General features: G+C 50.6%; 1 protein-coding gene across 1 annotated transcript in view; it reads left to right on the forward strand.

Annotated features, from left to right (window-relative positions):
• The window catches only part of PHF24 (PHD finger protein 24), a 303,298-nt gene that overhangs the window by 201,829 nt on the left and 83,724 nt on the right, over positions 1-17,745 (forward strand). The window contains exons 4-5 of the mRNA XM_088458415.1: positions 4,566-4,644; positions 14,064-14,266. Of these exons, the coding sequence (XP_088314541.1) occupies positions 4,566-4,644; positions 14,064-14,266 (282 nt within the window). The remainder of the gene's footprint in view (positions 1-4,565; positions 4,645-14,063; positions 14,267-17,745) is intronic.

The raw sequence follows: 17,745 nt of genomic DNA on the forward strand, positions 1-17,745 counted from the left end.
CTTCCAGGTGCACAGGTGCAAAGCTAAGGCCATGGAAGCGCACGCATGGAGAGTTATTATAATAAGTGACCTCCTCACCCGACCCTGTCACTGCTCAGAGCTCAGCAGCCTAGTGATGCAGTGCAGCTATACGGGAAATGCCTGTATAGAGAGTTATCTGTCAGTGGATGCTGGGCAATGTATGACTGCCAGGGCTGAGTATACAGACATTACACAGTTAGCTGTGATTAATAGCTGTAATTACTTGGAGCAATATTGTTTCATGGTTTTTTTATTGCAGAGGCCAATGCATTGAATTAATATCACATCACATACAGTACAATACGTTCCCCTGGACGGCTGAGCAGGACGATGATTGTGTCAGTGTAACTAAGGGCCTCATTCAGAGGTGGTTGGTAATGTAGCCGAGGTCGCTGCTGCTCTCCCAATAGCGGTTGCTGGAATATGCCTTTTGTGCATGTTTCTAATCCAACGAAACATGATCTCTGAGGCATTGGATTTGCTATTGGAAACGCAGCCTACCCCTAACCCATCCCCTCCCGCAGCCTAACTGTCCCCTCCTACAGCATAACCCTAACCCTCCCCTCCCGCAGCCTAACTGTCCCCTCCTACAGCATAACCCTCCCCTCCTGCAGCCTAACTGTCCCCTCCTACAGTATAACCCTAACCCTCCCCTCCCGCAGCCTAACTGTCCCCTCCTACAGCATAACCCTAACCTGTCCCCTCCCTCAGCCTAACTGTCCCCTCCTACAGCATAACCCTCCCGCAGCCTAACTGTCCCCTCCTACAGCATAACCCTCCCCTCCCGCAGCCTAACTGTCCCCTCCTACAATATAACCCTCCCCTCCGCAGCCTAACTGTCCCCTCCTACAGCATAACCCTCCCCTCCCGCAGCCTAACTGTCCCCTCCTACAGCATAACCCTCCCCTCCTACAGCCTAACTGTCCCCTCCTACAGCATAACCCTCCTCACCCACAGCCTAACTGTCCCCTCCTACAATATAACCCTAACCCTCCCCTCCACAGCCTAACTGTCCCCTCCTACAGCCTAACCCTCCCCTCCCGCAGCCTAACTGTACCCTCCTACAGCATAACCCTCCCCTCCCGCAGCCTAACTGTCCCCTCCTACAGCATAACCCTAACCCTCCCCTCCCGCAGCCTAACTGTCCCCTCCTACAGCATAACCCTAACCCTCCCCTCCCGCAGCCTAACTGTCCCCTCCTACAGTATAACCCTCCCCTCCCGCAGCCTAACTGTCCCCTCCTACAGCATAACCCTAACCTGTCCCCTCCCTCAGCCTAACTGTCCCCTCCTACAGCATAACCCTCCCGCAGCCTAACTGTCCCCTCCTACAGCATAACCCTCCCCTCCCGCAGCCTAACTGTCCCCTCCTACAATATAACCCTCCCCTCCGCAGCCTAACTGTCCCCTCCTACAGCATAACCCTCCCCTCCCGCAGCCTAACTGTCCCCTCCTACAGCATAACCCTCCCCTCCTACAGCCTAACTGTCCCCTCCTACAGCATAACCCTCCTCACCCGCAGCCTAACTGTCCCCTCCTACAATATAACCCTAACCCTCCCCTCCACAGCCTAACTGTCCCCTCCTACAGCATAACCCTCCCCTCCCGCAGCCTACCTGTCCCCTCCTACAGCATAACCCTCCCCTCCCGCAGCCTAACTGTCCCCTCCTACAGCATAACCCTCCTCACCCGCAGCCTAACTGTCCCCTCCTACAATATAACCCTAACCCTCCCCTCCCTCAGCCTAACTGTCCCCTCCTACAGCATAACCCTAACCTGTCCCCTCCCTCAGCCTAACTGTCCCCTCCTACAGCATAACCCTAACCTGTCCCCTCCCTCAGCCTAACTGTCCCCTCCTACAGCATAACCCTCCCCTCCCGCAGCCTAACTGTCCCCTCCTACAGCCTAACCCTCCTTTCCCGCAGCCTAACTGTCCCCTCCTACAGCCTAACCCTCCTTTCCCGCAGCCTATCTGTCCCCTCTTGCAGCATAACCCTAACCCTCCCCTCCCGCAGCCTAACTGTCCCCTCTTGCAGCATAACCCTAACCCTCCCCTCCCGCAGCCTAACTGTCCCCTCCTACAGCATAACCCTAACCCGTCCCCTCCCTCAGCCTAACTGTCCCCTCCTACAGCATAACCCTAACCCGTCCCCTCCCTCAGCCTAACTGTCCCCTCCTACAGCATAACCCTCCCCTCCCGCAGCCTAACTGTCCCCTCCTACAGCCTAACCCTCCTTTCCCGCAGCCTAACTGTCCTCTCCTACAGCATAACCCTAACCCTCCCCACCCGCACCCTAACTGTCCCCTCCTACAGCATAACCCTAACCCTCCCCTCCCGCACCCTAACTGTCCCCTCCTACAGCATAACCCTAACCCTCCCCTCCCGCAGCCTAACTGTCCCCTCCTACAGCATAACCCTAACCCTCCTTTCCCGCAGCCTAACTGTCCCCTCCTACAGCATAACCCTAACCTGTCCCCTCCCTCAGCCTAACTGTCCCCTCCTACAGCATAACCCTAACCTGTCCCCTCCCTCAGCCTAACTGTCCCCTCCTACAGCATAACCCTCCCCTCCCGCAGCCTAACTGTCCCCTCCTACAGCCTAACCCTCCTTTCCCGCAGCCTAACTGTCCCCTCCTACAGCCTAACCCTCCTTTCCCGCAGCCTATCTGTCCCCTCTTGCAACATAACCCTAACCCTCTCCTCCCGCAGCCTAACTGTCCCCTCTTGCAGCATAACCCTAACCGTCCCCTCCCGCAGCCTAACTGTCCCCTCCTACAGCATAACCCTAACCGTCCCCTCCCTCAGCCTAACTGTCCCCTCCTACAGCATAACCCTCCCCTCCCGCAGCCTAACTGTCCCCTCCTACAGCCTAACCCTCCTTTCCCACAGCCTAACTGTCCTCTCCTACAGCATAACCCTAACCCTCCCCTCCCGCACCCTAACTGTCCCCTCCTACAGCATAACCCTCCCCTCCCGCACCCTAACTGTCCCCTCCTACAGCATAACCCTAACCCTCCCCTCCCGCAGCCTAACTGTCCCCTCCTACAGCATAACCCTAACCCTCCCCTCCCGCAGCCTAACTGTCCCCTCCTACAGCATAACCCTAACCCTCCCCTCCCGCAGCCTAACTGTCCCCTCCTGCAGCCTAACCTTAACCTGTCCCCTCCCTCAGCCTAACTGTCCCCTCCTACAGCATAACCCTAACCCTCCTTTCTCGCAGCCTAACTGTCCCCTCCTACAGCATAACCCTAACCCTCCCCTCCCGCAGCCTAACTGTCCCCTCCTGCAGCCTAACCCTCCCCTCACGCAACCTAACTGTCCCCTCCTACAGTATAACCCTAACCCTCCCCTCCTGCAGCCTAACTGTCCCCTCCTACAGTATAACCCTAACCCTCCCCTCCTGCAGCATAACTGTCCCCTCCTACAGTATAACCCTAACCCTCCCCTCCCGCAGCCTAACTGTCCCCTCCTACAGCATAACCCTAACCCTCCCCTCTCGCAGCCTAACTGTCCCCTCCTACAGCATAACCCTCCCCTCCCGCAGCCTAACTGTCTCCTCCTACAGCATAACCCTAACCCTCCCCTCCCGCAGCCTAACTGTCCCCTCCTACAGCATAACCCTAACCCTCCCCTCCCGCAGCCTAACTGTCCCCTTCTACAGCATAACCCTAACCCTCCCCTCCCGCAGCCTAACTGTCCCCTCCTGCAGCCTAACCTTAACCTGCCCCCTCCCTCAGCCTAACTGTCCCCTCCTACAGCATAACCCTAACCCTCCTTTCCCGCAGCCTAACTGTCCCCTCCTACAGCATAACCCTAACCCTCCCCTCCCGCAGCCTAACTGTCCCCTCCTGCAGCCTAACCCTCCCCTCACGCAACCTAACTGTCCCCTCCTACAGTATAACCCTAACCCTCCCCTCCTGCAGCCTAACTGTCCCCTCCTACAGTATAACCCTAACCCTCCCCTCCTGCAGCATAACTGTCCCCTCCTACAGTATAACCCTAACCCTCCCCTCCCGCAGCCTAACTGTCCCCTCCTACAGCATAACCCTAACCCTCCCCTCTCGCAGCCTAACTGTCCCCTCCTACAGCATAACCCTAACCTGTCCCCTCCTACAGCCTAACCCTCCTTTCCCGCAGCCTAACTGTCCCCTCCTACAGCATAACCCTAACCCTCCCCTCCTGCAGCATAACCCTAACCCTCCCCTCCTGCAGCATAACCCTAGCCGTCCCTTAGTGCCGCCTAACCCCCCCCCCTCCCGCAGCCTAACCCTCCCCCTAGTACCTAACTCTAATACTCACTGTTTGGATGCTGCTGTCTGGAATTTTTGTGTAAGTCTCATTTTTTTGCTTTACGACATTGGGAAACGCTATAACTCTGTGTAAATCAGATTATGCCGGAGACGCATTTATGCTTCATAATACGACAGAATGATGCAGATTGTTGTTGGTGCTGTGAGCAGAGGATGACAATGACACCTATGTGATAAATGGGCCCCTGATTCCTCTGCACAAAGTCTACAAGTGTCACCTCTGTGTTTCCTGCAGGATAATCTGAACCTGCTGCTGACGGAGGAGGAGATGTACAGCCTTATGGAGACCTTCAGCCAGTGTAAAGTCATCCCAGGTGAGCGGGTCCAGATTATTTATCAGTAACTGGATTATAGTCAGTATTTCTCTTCCCAGCTTTGTGACAATCCACTTTCACGCTGGACTTTAAATGGATGTGAAGTTCCAAAGATGCCATCTTAGTATTCGTGTCCCACCGATATTGTCATTCTCAGCCGTCTGCATTACATGGAGTTTATAGTCTATAATAGAGCTGGGTTATGAGGGATAATACATTCTGTCGTGCGAGAAAAAATTGTGCAAAATTACACTGGAGTCCAAAGCGAATACTCTACGTCCCTCCTGTCCTGATATTGGCCAGACAGTCCCGCGCTCCGCCCGCAGTGTCCTGGGTTGGGCATTTAATGGAAGGGAATTCTCTTTCACCCGCTGCTCTGCATACTGTACCTTTGCATCCAAACAGTAAAAGAAAGGTGCTGGGGGCAGATGGGAAACACAGGGCAACGTATTTGGCGGGGTCACTGTCGCCCATTCCTCCTCACAAATGCTGGGAAAATATTATGAAAATTATACTAATTTCAGTTCTGCACAATGGGGCTGATTCAGCATTGCACGATCATCGGGAATCTGCGCCTGTGCAGAATGGGTCCTGCGTAATCGCACACAGCCCCTTCAATGCCTCTGCCTGACTGACAGGCAAAGGCATTTAAGGGGCGGGGGCGGCTGGTATTCCTGGAAACGGGGGTGTGTGCGCCTCGTTTTCTGGGAGTGGTAAGTTCAGGGACTGTGTCGAATAGGGCCGGCCAGCCTGAGTAAGCTGAGGCTTACTCAGCTGGCCAGAGGCCCGGCACCATCCACCATCGCGATCATCCAACATCTGATAGTCACAATGGTGATCCCAGCCGGCACCTCTGTCACACTGCTGGAATCGCGAATGCAGCAGAGGGTGTCGTACAGGAGGTGTCATACAGAGAGGTGTCATACAGGGGGTGTCATACAGAGAGGTGTCATACAGGGGGTGTCATACAGAGAGGTGTCATACAGGGGGTGTTATACAGGAGGTGTCATACAGGAGATGTCATACAGGGGGTGTTATACAGGAGGTGTCATACAGGGGGTGTCATACAGGAGGTGTCATACAGAGGGTGTTATACAGGAGGTGTCATACAGAGGGTGTCATACAGGGGGTGTCATACAGGAGGTGTCATACAGGAGGTGTCATACAGGGGAGTGTCATACAGGGGAGTGTCATACAGGAGGTGTCATACAGGAGGTGTCATACAGGGGGTGTCATACAGGGGGTGTCATACAGGGGAGTGTCATACAGGGGAGTGTCATACAGGGGGTGTCATACAGGGAGGTGTCATACAGGGGGTGTCATACAGGGGGTGTCATACAGAGGGTGTTATACAGGAGGTGTCATACAGGAGGTGTAATACAGAGGGTGTTATACAGGGGAGTGTCATACAGTGAGGGTCATACAGTGAGGGTCATACAGGGGATGTCATACAGGAGGTGTCATACAGAGGGTGTCATACAGGGGATGTCATACAGGGGAAGTGTCATATAGGGGGTATCATACAGGAGGTGTCATACAGGGGGGTGTCATGCAGGAGGTGTCATGCAGGGGGGTGTCATGCAGGAGGTGTCATACAGGGGGGTGTCAAAAAGGGGGGTGTCATACAGGGGGTGTCATACAGGGGGTGTCATACAGGGGGTGTCATACAGGGAGGTGTCATACAGGGGGTGTCATGCAGGTGGTGTCATACAGGGGGGTGTCATACAGGGGGTGTCATACAGGGGGTGTCATACAGAGGGTGTTATACAGGAGGTGTCATACAGGGGGTGTCATACAGAGGGTGTCATACAGGGGGTGTCATACAGAGGGTGTTATACAGGAGGTGTCATACAGGAGGTGTCATACAGGGGGTGTAATACAGAGGGTGTTATACAGGAGGTGTCATATAGGGGGTGTAATACAGAGGGTGTTATACAGGGGAGTGTCACACAGTGAGGGTCATACAGGGGGTGTCATACAGGGGATGTCATACAGGAGATGTTATACAGGGGGTGTCATACAGGTTGTGTCATACAGAGGGTGTCATACAGGGGATGTCATACAGGGGAAGTGTCATATAGGGGGTATCATACAGGAGGTGTCATACAGGGAGGTGTCATACAGGGGGGTGTCATGCAGGAGGTGTCATGCAGGGGGGTGTCATACAGGAGGTGTCATACAGGGGGGTGTCATACAGGGGGTGTCATACAGGGGGGTGTCATACAGGAGGTGTCATGCAGGGGGTGTCATACAGGGGGTGTCATACAGGGAGTGTCATACAGGAGGTGTCATACAGGGGGGTGTCATACAGGGAGGTGTCATACAGGGGGTGTCATACAGGGAGTGTCATACAGGTGGTATCATACAGGTTGGTGTCATACAGGGGGTGTCATACAGGGGGGTGTCATACAGGGAGGTGTCATACAGGGAGTGTCATACAGGGGGTGTCATACAGGAGGTGTCATACAGTGGGGTGTCATACAGGAGGTTTCATACAGGGGGTGTCATACAGGGGGTTTCATACAGGGGGGTGTCATACAGGGGGTGTCATACAGGGAGGTGTCATACAGGGGGGTGTCAAAAAGGGGGGTGTCATACAGGGGGTGTCATACAGGGGGGTGTCATACAGGGAGGTGTCATACAGGGGGTGTCATGCAGGTGGTGTCATACAGGGGGGTGTCATACAGGGGGTGTCATACAGGGGGTGTCATACAGAGGGTGTTATACAGGAGGTGTCATACAGGGGGTGTAATACAGAGGGTGTCATACAGGGGGTGTCATACAGAGGGTGTTATACAGGAGGTGTCATACAGGAGGTGTCATACAGGGGGTGTAATACAGAGGGTGTTATACAGGAGGTGTCATATAGGGGGTGTAATACAGAGGGTGTTATACAGGGGAGTGTCACACAGTGAGGGTCATACAGGGGGTGTCATACAGGGGATGTCATACAGGAGATGTTATACAGGGGGTGTCATACAGGTTGTGTCATACAGAGGGTGTCATACAGGGGATGTCATACAGGGGAAGTGTCATATAGGGGGTATCATACAGGAGGTGTCATACAGGGAGGTGTCATACAGGGGGGTGTCATGCAGGAGGTGTCATGCAGGGGGGTGTCATACAGGGGGGTGTCATACAGGGGGTGTCATACAGGGGGGTGTCATACAGGAGGTGTCATGCAGGGGGTGTCATACAGGGGGTGTCATACAGGGAGTGTCATACAGGAGGTGTCATACAGGGGGGTGTCATACAGGGAGGTGTCATACAGGGGGTGTCATACAGGGAGTGTCATACAGGTGGTATCATACAGGTTGGTGTCATACAGGGGGTGTCATACAGGGGGGTGTCATACAGGGAGGTGTCATACAGGGAGTGTCATACAGGGGGTGTCATACAGGAGGTGTCATACAGTGGGGTGTCATACAGGAGGTTTCATACAGGGGGTGTCATACAGGGGGTTTCATACAGGGGGGTGTCATACAGGGGGTGTCATACAGGGAGTGTCATACAGGGAGGTGTCATACAGGGGGTGTCATACAGGAGGTGTCATACAGTGGGGTGTCATACAGGAGGTTTCATACAGGGGGTGTCATACAGTGGGGTGTCATACAGGAGGTTTCATACAGGGGGTGTCATACAGGAGGTGTCATACAGTGGGGTGTCATACAGGAGGTTTCATACAGGGGGTGTCATACAGGGGGGTGTCATACAGGGAGTGTCATACAGGGGGGTGTCAAAAAGGGAGGTGTCAAAAAGGGAGGTGTCATACAGGGAGTGTCATACAGGGGGGTGTCATACAGGGGGGTGTCATACAGGGGGTGCCATACAGGGGGTGTCATACAGGGGGGTGTCAAAAAGGGAGGTGTCAAAAAGGGAGGTGTCAAAAAGGGAGGTGTCATACAGGGAGTGTCATACAGGGGGGTGTCATACAGGGGGGTGTCATACAGGGGGGTGTCATACAGGGGGTGTCATACAGGGGGTGCCATACAGGGGGTGTCATACACCTCCTGCTGTCTGTGTGCATCTTTGCAATTCCGTTTGTTGCTGGATCACCCCCAATATTCCCTGACAGGCACCACAATCCCATTGTCTATCCTCTGTATAATGGGGGAGAGGGGGGTTATAAAGTATCGGGGCTCAGGTTTGTTATAGAGGTGCTGCCATGTCCCGAACATAACACAATGTGGCAACTCCCCTGTCAGATTTGCCTGTAGAGATGGAGTCAAATGAGGCCTGGCCACTCCCTCACACATGTGGCCACACCTCCTTCATAGCGGTGCCGTGATACAGACCCTTCAAGATGATCCCTTCCACCAGGTACACAAAGCTCTGGTCCTGGACTTCCCTCTTAATGTATGATTGCAGTCACTTGTACTGAACCACTTCATTTCTGAGAAGTATGTTTCAGCACAGGTGACTGCAATCATACATTAAGGGCCGTATTCAATTAGGTGCGATAAATGCCGATATCACGGTAAATTATCGCACCCGCGATTTCGCTGAAAATTATCGCACCCGCGATTTCTCTGTAAATTATCGCACACACGATAATCGGATTATGTGAAAAGTTTTCACCATCTCAGACCAAGTGAAAGAAAAAAATACAAAATCCCTATTTTTGCTAAAAAGGTGGGGATTTCTTTCAGAACTCTTTGGACACCCCCCTAATGATAAATGACCTCAAAAGATTTTTGTAATTTGCGTAATTTGGCTAAAATGACCGGTCAAATTTTGGGTGAAAAAAAAAAATTTCATTGAAAATGGGTCTGACGTATTGGGTCTTGTGTAAGTACCCTAAATACCTTTATTATGGCCAATAATACCGTACACTTCTAAATTGATTTCCAATGTACGTTAGCCTTTTTTTGGGGTACAGACGCATTTTCCCACATCTCTTGACGTTTTCACCTGTTAAATTATCGCACCTACCCATTTTCGCCTGTTTTTTGTCGAAACACGGTAGCGTGCATGCCGGATGAGATAACATTGTACGATAATCGGCAAAATCGCCCGATTTTATTGCCGTTGATATCGCCGCTAATTGAACACGGCCCTAAGTGGGAAGTGCAGAAGCAGAGCATTTTGTACCTAATGGGACGGATCATGTTGGAGGGTCTTTATGATAGCACATATCCTCCAGTCTCAGCATCAGTCCCGTCCTTCTACAATCTCAGGGTCTCATTCAGACTCACTCGCAAGCGTGCGCAAGCCCCGGAGTGAGAGAAAAATGATCTCACTCCGGGGCTCACTACAAAAGGCGTGGCTGTCGATGGTGATCGACAGTTCGCCCCGTTTTGTAGGCGGGGTGGGGGGGGGGTGGCTGGCCAAACGGAGGCGTTCCCGAAGAAACGCCTGCCATTTGGGGGCGGCCCCACGGACATCAATCGTGATGTCAGTGGTGAGCTTCCGGCTCTATTAGAGCCGAAAGCTCACTGGGGCTTGCGGCAGACGAGACCCTACCACAAGGGTCTCGTCGCAAGCCACGATGGTCGTGATGGTCTTGACCATCGCGACCATCAACCTGGCTGCTCGCTAATGCTGTGTGTGGTCACCCACAGCTTAGCGAACGGCCAGGTGGCCGGCTATTTACAGAGAAACAGCCGCCCAAATTCAAAGCGAGCGTTCGCATTTTGCGAGCGCCTTTGAATGAGGTCCTTAGTTTTCAGGGACAGTCCGAAGTTTAACATTAGTGTCACTTCAAATTTTGTCCCCATTTTTCTTGAACGACCAACCATATAGCTCGTACAATTCCCACTATTATACATATGTAGATGTGATTCCCATAATCTGTTTTAATCTATAGATTTAAACGCTAAATTTTGTTGAAATGAAGCATTTAAAATACATTTAATCAGGATACAATAGAGATCGCAGTTCTCAAGGTGCCCCAAGTAACGTAACCTAAGTAAATATTTTTTAAATTACTAGTAACTATTAATAGGCAATCTGACAAGCCTTTCCTCCCATGTGTGCTTACCCACTATTACTCACCCACTAGTCTCCCGAGTGCTCTTACTCACTGCACCATGTCACAAGTGCTCTCAGCAATAATCATTTTTCTTTGCTTTGTTTATTGCTGCACATAGAATTTGTCAGTGTGTAATTTCCTCATTAAAGCTGGTGCTGCATGTTTCAGCTGAGTTCGCTGCAAGGAGCAATCATTTCATTAGCAATCAATAATATGGAACATCTGCTGCTCCGTTCACAGAGAACGCAGAACAAGAGGGGGGTATACGTCGCTGGCTGGAGAGGAGGGGGCTCTCAGCCAACACAGAGAGAATAGGAAGTTCTGCAGCCTGAACCGAACAGTGAGGGGCAACAGGTGGCCCTCCGAGGCGTCACCTGCGGCCCCCAGCTCCCTCCTGTGGCCCCCAGCTCCATCCTGCGGCCCCCAGCTCCCTCCTGTGGCCCCCAGCTCCATCCTGCGGACCTCAGCTCCCTCCTGCATTACTGACTGATTTGCTGTAGCTGTAATACTTGTTTAAAATGCTGACCGATATATTATTACAGATTGGTGTCTCTGATTATTGTTGTAACACTTCTGAGATTAAGGATAATGGGGGTCATTCAGACCCGGTCGTTAGCGCCGATGCGCTCGGACCGGGTCGATGGTCCCCCACAGAGCATGCGCACGATGGCGCCGGCGCGCGCATGCGTGAGACCCGCAAGACCGACAGCGCCGGTCGTAGCGGGTCTCGATCAAAAGGGGGCGAGCTGTCGATGTTGATTGACAGCTCGCCCCGTTTATAAGGCTGGCCTTGCAGCCCAAACGGGGGCGTTCCCATGGGAACGTCTTCCGTTTGAGGGCGGCCCCACTGACATCACGTGGAGAGCTTCCGGCTCAGACAGAGCCGAAAGCTCGCCGGGTCTTACGACAAGGGAGACCCTACCCTAGGGTCTTGTCATAAGCCCTGATGGTCGCGATTAACCCACAGCCTTACCACTGCAAAGGAGGACGTCTTGAAAATTCAAGACGTCCTCCCCTCATTCAGACCGACCGCATGCTCTGTGCGACCAGCTCTGAATGAGGTCCTCTGTGTGGCCCTTTTGATGGTTAGAGGGTCACCCATGTGACCGCTAACGTTTGTCTGTGATAAGTGAAACACACAGAGCGACATTAAATCCGTGGGAAGAAAGTTCTTTTAAAGAGCCCCTGTAACTTACTAACAAGAGAGCCCGGCAGTGTGTGAGCTGTGCCAAAATGCCACGAGGACAACACCACTGACCCAGGAGGCATAAGAGGTCTCCTTGTCAGCTCACTTTAGGCTTTAGGAGAGATGTATCAAGCTTTGGAGAAGTGGAGCAGTTGCCCAAGGCGACCAATCAGCTGTGATATCAAAGACCGTGCTGGGTAAATGAGAGAGATGTGTGTGGATCGGTTTTCCTGAAATACAAACACACCCGAACTTAGGACCCGATTCAGACCCGGACGCTATGCTGCACTCGCTCACATTGAGAGATTTTTCACAATCTGCGCATGCGTATAATTCACAATGCGCTTGCGCGAACCAGCCAGTGCGATGGTAAAGTGCTCGTCCGTAGGGCCGCTATTTTGAGTGACAGATTGCGCCGTTTGTGGGTGGCAACAGGGGAAGGTGCTTGTGAACGGGGGTGTGGAAGTGCGAACGCAGGCGTGCCTGACCGTCAGAACGGCGTTTAATGGGTGTGCATAATTAGCAAAGTAGCGTCATTACACACGTGACTGGGTTGTATTTTAGCCTGAACTGCTCGCAATGTTGTGGTGGGAAAAGGCTGCCACAAGCAGTGCGAGCGCATGATTTAAATAGCCGGCCCCTTTTAGCCAGCGAGCGGCCGCAATTAGCGTCCATGTCTGAATCAGGCCCTTAGTGCTTCCGAGTCAGAATCGAGTCCCAGTTCGGATTCACTTTGGGGCTCAGAGTAGAACAGAGTCCTGGCTCAGGTCTTCTCGCAATTCGGAACTCTGATTTAAAAAAAAAAATGTTTTAGTCCTGCCATCGTGATTTCGGGTGCTGTGAGATGGTCAAATGTGACCGGAAATGACTGGAAATCATTGTTATTGATGGTAATAACACTAAAGGAATAGTAACAGGTCCAGATTAGTTGATTTTATCTCTTTTTATAAATGTGTTAAGAAATCAAAAAATCAAAACCAAAGACGAATCCAAACCAAAACACTAGAGGGTGGTTATGTCAAAAGCAAAACATGATGATGAATTAGAACCAAAACCCAAACAAAAACATTTAGGTCTGCTCAGATCTCTAATAAATGACGGTTAGGAGCTGATTGGTTGCTATGGGCAATTTCTCCACTTTCTCTCACCAAGGCTTGATACATCTCGCCCTCTCTACCTTATGCCTCAGCGATGACACTTGTACTGTACCTAGTGACTGACAATCAGGGGCGCGTACACATGATGTGGCCACACCTCCGGGGGTGTGCGTGCTTGTCTGCACCTTCTGCCGCACACGCGAGGGGAAGCACCAGCTCTCCCGTTGTCCTGCTATAGTTCCTGCCCCCCAACAGCGGTCCAGGTGGAAGCAGTCCCGATTTTGACGGCAGGACAGAGCCCTAAAATTAAGACTGTTCCATCCAAAATTACTGATGGCTGAGAAGCAAGCACAAGTATTCCAAAATGTATCTATAATGGGGAGGGCTTTCTCCCACCGCTCCAACCGCGAGTATTATTGTCCCAGGGGTAGGAGGCAGAGCAGCAGTGAATGTGTGCGGCGTGCACCCACCATTAATGTGTGCGGCAATGAGTAGGTGAGAGGGCTGGCAAGGCGACACACTGGATTCTTGTTCAAGACTTCTACCAGATTTGTCACTAATTTTCAGTTTTAAACAACTGCATGAAAACTTGTTTTGGGGGGGGGCTTTAGAAGTTAATATTTACAAAAAATGAGGAATTTAAATACAAAAAGAGCTCTATTATCAAATTCCGTACGTGTGACAGGATGATGATTGTATACAGATTATAGGGATCATTGTTATATCTAATGTACACACAATGTAGGGATCATTGTTACATAACATATGTGCACACAGTGTGGGGATCAATGTTATAACGTATGTACACACAGTGTAGGGATCATTGTTATAACTTATGTACACAGTGTGGGGATCAATGTTATAACTAATGTACACGGTGTAGGGATAATTGTTATAACTAATGTACACAGTGTAGAGATGATTGTTATAACTGAAGTACAGTACACATGGTGTAGGGATCATTGTTGTAACCACAGGATAGTACACGCGGTCTAGGGATCATTGTTATAACTGAAATACAGTACACACGGTGTAGGGATGATTGTTATAACTGAAGTACAGTACACACGGTGTAGGGATCATTGAATGTTATGACACATTTTTCATAGTAACCTGCAATCCCCTCATTGCTGCCCCCTGCTGATCTGTTTCTGTACCTACATAGAATGCCCTCTCACGCTGGACGACTTCCTCCATTACAAGCACCTGGTGAACCGCAGGATGCAGGAGAAGCAGCTGAGTGATGAGCTGGAAGAACAAGCCACCCTACAGTTCTCCTCCATGGACACGGAGAAGAAGGGACAGGTGGAATGGGCCGATTTCCTTTCCCATGAGTCCATCTGCCTGCTGCAAAAGCTGCGTTCACCGGTGAGTTCTCCGGGCACAGTACAGATGTGACCTCATATATATACATATATTATAACAGGCTTATAAATTATTTCCATCATTTTGAGATCATCCCGGAAATGTACAGGTGAAGGCAAAGTTCTCCCGAGGTTATGTATCAGGCAGTTCTACCTAGTTATCTCCAAAACCAGTTAATAAGATGTATCCCATGATGCATTAGTGTAAAACATTGCAGGATAACCTGAGTTCCTGTTGGGACAGTTGCTGCTATTACAGCCCAAATAATAGTTTATAATTGTATTGAGACTTACAGCAACTGAGCTGGACTTAGACTTAAGGTCCCCATAGATCTGCAACGAACCGCCGCGATGGGATCGGAAATGCCGATCCACCACTCGGAAATGCTGACCGGCAGCCATTGATGTTCCGCAATCCGTCGCAGGATCTGTGAAATTCTACATGTTAAATTTCACCGATCTGCCAATCACAATAATTTTTTGATTGTGATCGGCATATCTGTGAAATCCAACATGTTGGATTTCAGCGATCCTGCAGTGCCGGGTTGCAGGATCGCAACATCGTGGTAATCCGCCGCTGATCTTGGGGGCCTTAACACAGAACACTGACATACAGATGTGTCCACATACACCTTACTTCCTTGTGTGTTAAATAAACCATTATAGTCGCGCCATGCGATGGCGTGACTCTGTAGTGCCACGCTTCTTTTTGTGTGACTTTGTACCTTCAAATGCTTCTTATTCACAAAGTGATGCGAATTGGAGACGCAAGCAGCATCTGCTGATTAAAATGATATGCAGCATGCCTATATTCTGTGTGCGAATGCAGCTGGATCTGCATGCAAAATGCTACCTTACAGTGTCACAGCCGCTGACACTGTAACGTAGCATTTCACATGCAGATACAGCCACTAACACTGTAATGTAGCATTTCACATGCAGATACAGCCGCTGACACTGTAACTTAGCATTTCACATGCAGATACAGCCGCTGACACTGTAACGTAGCATTTCACATGCAGAAACAGCCGCTGACACTGTAATGTAGCATTTCACATGCAGATACAGCCACTAACACTGTAATGTAGCATTTCACATGCAGATACAGCCGCTGACACTGTAACGTAGCATTTCACATGCAGATACAGCCGCTGACACTGTAACGTAGCATTTCACATGCAAATACAGCCGCTGACACTGTAACGTAGCATTTCACATGCAGATACAGCCCCTGACACTGTAACGTAGCATTTCGCATGCAGATACAGCCGCTGACACTGTAACATTTCACATGCAGATACAGCCGCTGTCACTGTAACGTAGCATTTCGCATGCAGATACAGCCGCTGACACTGTAACATAGCATTTCGCATACAGATACAGCCGCTGACACTGTAACGTAGCGTTTCACATGCAGATACAGCCGCTGACACTGTAACGTAGCATTTCGCATGCAGATACAGCCGCTGACACTGTAACGTAGCATTTCGCATACAGATACAGCCGCTGACACTGTAACGTAGCATTTCACATGCAGATACAACCGCTGACACTGTAACGTAGCATTTTGCATACAGATACAGCCGCTGATACTGTAACGTAGCGTTTCACATGCAGATATAACCGTTGACACTGTAACGTAGAATTTCGCATACAGATACAGCCGCTGACACTGTAATGTAGCATTTCACGTGCAGATACAGCCGCTGACACTGTAACGTAGCATTTCACATACAGATACAGCCGCTGACACTGTAACGTAGCGTTTCACATGCAGATACAACCGCTGACACTGTAACGTAGCATTTCACATGCAGATACAACCGCTGACACTGTAACGTAGCGTTTCACATACAGATACAGCCGCTGACACTGTAACGTAGCATTTCTCATGCAGATACAGCCGCTGACACTGTAACGTTTCACATGTAGATACAGCCGCTGACACTGTAACGTTTCACATGCAGATACAGCCGCTGACACTGTAACGTAGCATTTCATATGCAGATACAGCCGCTGACACTGAAATGTAGCATTTCACATGCAGATACAGCCGCTGACACTGTAACGTTTCTCATGCAGATACAGCCGCTGACACTGTAACGTTTCACATGCAGATACAGCCACTGACACTGTAACGTAACATTTCGCATGCAGATACAGCCACTGACACTGTAACGTAGCATTTCACATGCAGATACAGCCGCTGACACTGTAACGTAGCATTTCACATGCAGATACAGCCGCTGACACTGTAACGTAGCGTTTCACTTGCAGATACAACCGCTGACACTGCAACGTAGCATTTCGCATACAGATACAGCCGCTAACACTGAAATGTAGCATTTCACATACAGATACAGCCACTGACACTGTAACGTAGCATTTTGCATGCAGATACAGCCACTGACACTGTAACGTAGCGTTTCACATGCAGATACAACCGCTGACACTGTAGCGTAGCATTTCGCGTACAGATACAGCCGCTGACACTGAAATGTAGCATTTCACATACAGATACAGCCGCTGACACTGAAATGTAGCATTTCACATACAGATACAGCCGCTGACACTGTAACGTAGCATTTCGCATGCAGATACAGCCGCTGACACTGTAACGTAGCATTTCGCATACAGATACAGCCGCTGACACTGTAACGTAGCATTTCACATGCAGATACAACCGCTGACACTGTAACGTAGCATTTTGCATACAGATACAGCCGCTGATACTGTAACGTAGCGTTTCACATGCAGATATAACCGTTGACACTGTAACGTAGAATTTCGCATACAGATACAGCCGCTGACACTGTAATGTAGCATTTCACATGCAGATACAGCCGCTGACACTGTAACGTAGCATTTCACATACAGATACAGCCGCTGACACTGTAACGTAGCGTTTCACATGCAGATACAACCGCTGACACTGTAACGTAGCATTTCACATGCAGATACAACCGCTGACACTGTAACGTAGCGTTTCACATACAGATACAGCCGCTGACACTGTAACGTAGCATTTCTCATGCAGATACAGCCGCTGACACTGTAACGTTTCACATGTAGATACAGCCGCTGACACTGTAACGTTTCACATGCAGATACAGCCGCTGACACTGTAACGTAGCATTTCATATGCAGATACAGCCGCTGACACTGAAATGTAGCATTTCACATGCAGATACAGCCGCTGACACTGTAACGTTTCTCATGCAGATACAGCCGCTGACACTGTAACGTTTCACATGCAGATACAGCCACTGACACTGTAACGTAACATTTCGCATGCAGATACAGCCACTGACACTGTAACGTAGCATTTCACATGCAGATACAGCCGCTGACACTGTAACGTAGCATTTCACATGCAGATACAGCCGCTGACACTGTAACGTAGCGTTTCACTTGCAGATACAACCGCTGACACTGCAACGTAGCATTTCGCATACAGATACAGCCGCTAACACTGAAATGTAG

This window comes from Taudactylus pleione, unplaced genomic scaffold (genome assembly GCF_031769625.1).
Source record: "Taudactylus pleione unplaced genomic scaffold, aTauple2 ptg000830l, whole genome shotgun sequence".
Classification (NCBI taxonomy): domain Eukaryota; kingdom Metazoa; phylum Chordata; class Amphibia; order Anura; family Myobatrachidae; genus Taudactylus; species Taudactylus pleione.